Source organism: Microcaecilia unicolor, chromosome 3 (assembly GCF_901765095.1).
Source record: "Microcaecilia unicolor chromosome 3, aMicUni1.1, whole genome shotgun sequence".
NCBI lineage: Eukaryota > Metazoa > Chordata > Amphibia > Gymnophiona > Siphonopidae > Microcaecilia > Microcaecilia unicolor.
The window spans coordinates 206,372,584-206,377,841 of record NC_044033.1 but is presented as its reverse complement, the minus strand read 5'-3'; the positions used below and the strand labels follow the sequence as shown (position 1 = coordinate 206,377,841).

Here is a 5,258-nt window from a genome sequence, read left to right as displayed (position 1 = left end):
TCTCCTGTAACCATTGCTGGACTCGTCTCTGATTGGTGGAAACTGTTCAGCCTGGCGACAATACCCAATCAGAATAATTTCTGTAGATGACGCTCAAGTTACCGGGTGAAGAATCTGAATAGGAACCCTGTGCTTCGGATGCTATAATAACTTTCTTTTCTACAGTACTATACAGACTAATCTGTGTTCTTTACATCTTACTGATCCCAACCAAACAGAAGTTCTCTGTAACTTGGAAGCACTCGGGGTACAAATCCCAGTATGTGAAGTAGTCCACCGATGTAACCAGGTACATTAAGCTTGACACACTGTTTCCTTCAGGGCACAAACCAGTTTTCAAATAGTCGATTTGCCCAACTTATTCTGAGAGGGGTGACTGTGTCCAGGGAGAGGTAGTCTCTGTTAAGTTTAGCACCCCCAATAATTTTGAAAAGTTAGCTTCTATGGGTGTGGGGGCGCAAGGTAGGAGGTTTGCCTAGTAGGGGGCAGTTGGGTGGATAGGGAATGGGCAGAGATACAGAAGGCTTTTATGATATTCCTAATGAATATGCATTAATAGATTTGCAATCAAGTATGCATATATCATATCATATACTAGGAGTTTACCTTGTTGGGCAGACTGCATGGACCATACTGGTCTTTATCTGTTGTCATCTACTATTTCACTATCCATGGAGCTCTATCTCAAGCATATTCATTAAATGCCATGAAATGCCTTGCCACCCACCTGGGGCTATCCCCAGCACAGCTCAGGTCTGCCTGCACCTGCCGCTTGTGCTCTACACTAGCCCCTCCTCACGCCTACTGGGTCACAACTGCCTCTGGGCGAGTCTCCTCCCACTCTCAAATTATCCCCAGTGATTTCTAGGTTACTGGAGGCTACACTCCCAGTGGTCTCACAGTTCCCAGAAACCACTCACCGACCCAACACACAAACCACCAGGATTCTTTATCAGTCCAGACAAGCAGAGTGAACAATTATGTTTATTTTCATAAAAATATTGAACAGTGAACAGAAAATGTACAATCATGAAACAATAACAGGTAACTGAAATATGGCTCAATTATAACACTAACTAAACATTTGTTTACTTTCTAAAAAGTACCTGGGAAGATCAGGACATATAACTGTTCACAGAGCCTCAGCAAAGAGACCATACTCTATTTTCTTCCTGGCTAAGACTGGGGCAAAAGCCAGTTCATTCCAAATGAAATGAGCTCCTTGGCCAATCAGAGCCCGAAACAACAAGTTTCAAACATATACTGCTGATCACTTCCTTACTGAGTGAAGCTAAAAGAGGGAGCATTCACTTTTCTATAACAGCTTTATCATAAAACATGCACCACCTGCTGGCCACTAGAAGAGATACACTTCAGGAATTAAGGCAGTTTTACAGGCTTAAAACACACTGTTCTGTCACAACATTTAAATGGTATTTCAAAATAATAAAAATTATCTTAAAGCAATATCTAAGGTTAACAAATTACATAAATACAATTCTATATCCCAGGTATCCCATTTTGAGGCATTAGTGTTTCAACTTTACTTATGTGCCTGATCGCTTGTTTTGCTTGTACCCCCTGAAGAAGCTTGTGTAAAGCAAAACCTGTATCTAAGTCGGGGTAATTATGGATGTCTGGTGCACCGTATCTATCAACAGCAGCCGCTCTTCAATGGCATTTTTCAACTGTGACATCTGATTGATGAGGAAGTGCAATGATAGGTAACGGTGAATCTTCACCTTTTGTAACAGTGGTTTTCTGAGCACCTTTAGAAAAATTGTCTATATTTTTATATTTTTGATACCTTGGATATAGAATTGTATGCATATTCATTAGGGATATCTTGTTTGCAGCATGCAAGGACTGAGCTTCTGCATCCCTGGATAAGTGGAGGTCGTTAAGTGGTTGGGGATGTTAGTAGGCAGTGACAATTTTTTTCAAATTTGCCTAACATTGAAAATTCATTGGGATTCAGCTGCAAATCTATTACTTGTATGAAAATCCAAACGACTATTTTCCCTAGTATTACTGTAGTACTTTGTTTGGGGTGGGAGAAAATTTTATTCCTGCAATTTCCTCCTTAGTCAGAAGCAGCTTCTACTGGACTATGGCCCCATGAGCCTTTATTTTACCCAGTTTTATATCATCCCTTTCGCATCCCCCCCCCCCCCCCAATCTAGCCTGTTTATCACAGTGATGGTTCAACCTCCCACAGTTGAGAATCCCTCCCCCTGGGGGCTGTGATTGGCATTGGTCCTGTTGTGCTGTGCCACAGGTAGGGAAGAAATAACCTTCTTTAAGAAGACTGCTTTCCTTCAAAATGTGCAATGTTATAAAAAGAAAAAGAAATCACAAAATAGCTGAATACAGTGCAGTGCTGGTAGGCAGATGTCTGACCAGGGTTGAGGAGTTTTAGCTGTCTCTACCTAGTTACCAATGACAAATTACAAAGTTCTAATCTGATTGGACTAACAAGTGCACTCTGTCCAATCCAGAGTCTCAGAGGGCAGAACCTCATAGCTGATATTGGGTAAGAACTGAGAAGGTTCATTGTGAACTGTCTGGCTGCAGTTTAAGTCCTAATCCTAAAGCTCTGTTAGCAATGGGTTTAGAGCAGATCTGTTGTGTAGCAGTATTGATAGTTATCCTGACCGTGCTGAGAACCGATGTGACTTACTGCAGGGACATACCAGGTAAGTACCATTGAGGGGGCTCTGGATTCAGGGATAGCTGATAGTGACATGTAGAGAACAGACAGCAGTCATTGCAGGAAAACCCTGGGTAAAACATTTTCCCCTGGATTCTAAACATGGCAACTTAATTGTGCATTCAGCTTGATTAATGAGCCAATAAACACCAATGATTGGCTACTAACAATTGACCTTAACTGAAGTTACATGCATAGCTCTGAGTAAACTGTGGCCTGTCTAACCACAACTCGGGAATGGGCAAACAGCAACAAACTCTTCTGAACTCAAGCAAAACAGAGATTCTTTAGGTACCTGGACTCATCACTCATACTGATCCTACAAATTCAAACAACCTTTACAAATTGTCTCTACTACTACTACTTAACATTTCTAAAGCGCTACTAGGGTTACGCAGTGCTGTACAAACTAACATAGGGGGATGGTCCCTGCTCAAAGAGCTTACAATCTAAGAGACAAGTGAACGGTCAGTCCGATAGGGACGGTCAAATTGGGGCAGTCTGGATTTACTGAACGGTAAGAGTTAGGTGCCGAATGCAGCATTGAAGAGGTGGGTTTTAAGCAAAGACTTGAAGATGGGCAGGGAGGGGGCTTGGCGTAAGGGCTCAGGAAGGTTGTTCCAAGCATAGGGTGAGGTAAGGCAGAATGAGCAGTCTTGGTCTATCACCTATGGCAGCTACAAAATCTCTTTACAGTCTGACCACAGTTGTCCATGCCGTGATAACATGACAACTAGACTAGTGTAATGCCCTGTTCACTGGCCAACCAAAAAGAGTTTGTATCCAACAAATTCAGAATGCTGCAGCACGACTGATAGAAGACTGCAAGTGGCGGGACCACATCACACCCTTCCTGCAAAAGCTACACTGGCTACCTTACAAGGCTAAATTTAAAACTTTGATTTTCAAGGTCCTCAGACAAAATGGGCCAGACTACTTAAAGAATAAGTTAGCCCTTTTTACACACCTTTTAAAACTTCTAAGGTTCACTCAGGGATCATCACTATCCCCTCATTAAAAGAAATTGTATGATGTGATACCTACCAGCGAGCATTCTCAAGAGTAGCCCCCACGCTCTGGAATTTACTCCCAGAGGGGTACATGTAACTCGAGACTATCTCTACTTCAGGAAGCAGGTGAAAGCCTGGCTCACCTCCCAAGCCTTTAATACATAGGGTGACCAACTAGTCGTTCATTCTGCACCTGGACTAGTTTGCTACACACACTGTAACTTAGATCAGTTCCTTATCTCTTGATAAACTGTACAAAGAACTTGCCTTGAGTTTAGCCACCCATCTAATTATCCCAACTGACTCTGTGCCATCCATCTTGTCCTCATCTATATATTTGCATTTGGCCCCTCAGCTGTATGGTAAGCTGTATTGTAGAAAAGCATTAGTATCACAACTATATTATTTGAATGTTCTAATTATGTGCTTATTAAATATTTCATTGGTATTATGCTTACATCGTATTATATCTCTGTAATCTGAATTTCAGTGCTGTTAAATGTGTACATTTTTTATCCTGTTTCATGTCAGTCTTGTTAGGTTTCATTTTGCTATTTGCAGGTTTTCCTCATTAATGTATTTATGTTTATACTTGGTCATTTTACTACTGTTATGCTGTTAACAAAATTGTAAATTTGATGTCAGACTGGACATGCTGTACACTGCATTGGGTGAATCTCTTCATAAAGGTGGTTAATAAATCCCAATGAATAAATAAAATAAAAAATCATAATCTATAATGCTCTGCGCAGAACTCATATAGCGCTTAATTTGAAGGGGCGTGGACAGGGGCATTCCCAAAATTTACGTGCATTATTACAGAAAAGACTCGATCGGTGCCTAACTTTGGTATCGGTATTTACACCTGCTTTTAGCAGACATAATTGCCGTCACCTAAAGTTAGGCATCATGTGATTAGTCTCTCTGATTCAGCTTCCTGTCTGCAATCCCCACAGACATAAAGGACTAGAATCTATAAATGGTGCCTTTATAGAATAGCACTGTGTGAGCAGATTTGGGAGGTAATTAGAAAGGAGAGTGGAGAGGAAAAAGGAGGCAAGAGTAGGAAGAGTGAAGAAAAAGCTAGGTTAGGAGAGTGCTCCACAAACTAGTCCTTCAGCTTTTGGGATATTCCTGATCACTTACAGTGGTTTTCAACTGGTGTGTCACCCGGAGGTAGGAAGTGGGTCTATGCTGACAGCAAGCCTGCACTTTCCTTAACAACCATTTATGTCTGCAAGCTGGGGAGAGCAAAGAGGTTCTTGAAATCCCCCTAACTGGTTCCTTCCTATTTCTGCTTCCCCACTAGGAAATGTTTCAGGTCTGTTGTTCATAGGTTCTGTTTGCTACATAGTTTGAGTAAAATATTACAGTTTGCTTCTAAGACCACAGGGTGGCAGCACAACCCCGTTAAAAACATACAGCAGCAAAATACATGACTATTATTATGCCAGGACTAGAGAATGACAGGGGGATAAAATTTGTACCCATCCCCGCCTAGTCCCCATGGGTTCTGTCTCTGTCCCCACCATGCCCCA

General features: G+C 41.7%; 1 protein-coding gene across 1 annotated transcript in view; it reads left to right on the top strand.

Annotated features, from left to right (window-relative positions):
- Positions 1-2,543: 2,543 nt before the first annotated feature.
- The window catches only part of LOC115466166 (H-2 class II histocompatibility antigen, E-S beta chain-like), a 37,078-nt gene continuing 34,363 nt past the window's right edge, over positions 2,544-5,258 (top strand). The window contains exon 1 of the mRNA XM_030197251.1: positions 2,544-2,696. Coding sequence (XP_030053111.1) covers positions 2,606-2,696 — 91 coding nt within the window. The 5' untranslated portion in view covers positions 2,544-2,605. The remainder of the gene's footprint in view (positions 2,697-5,258) is intronic.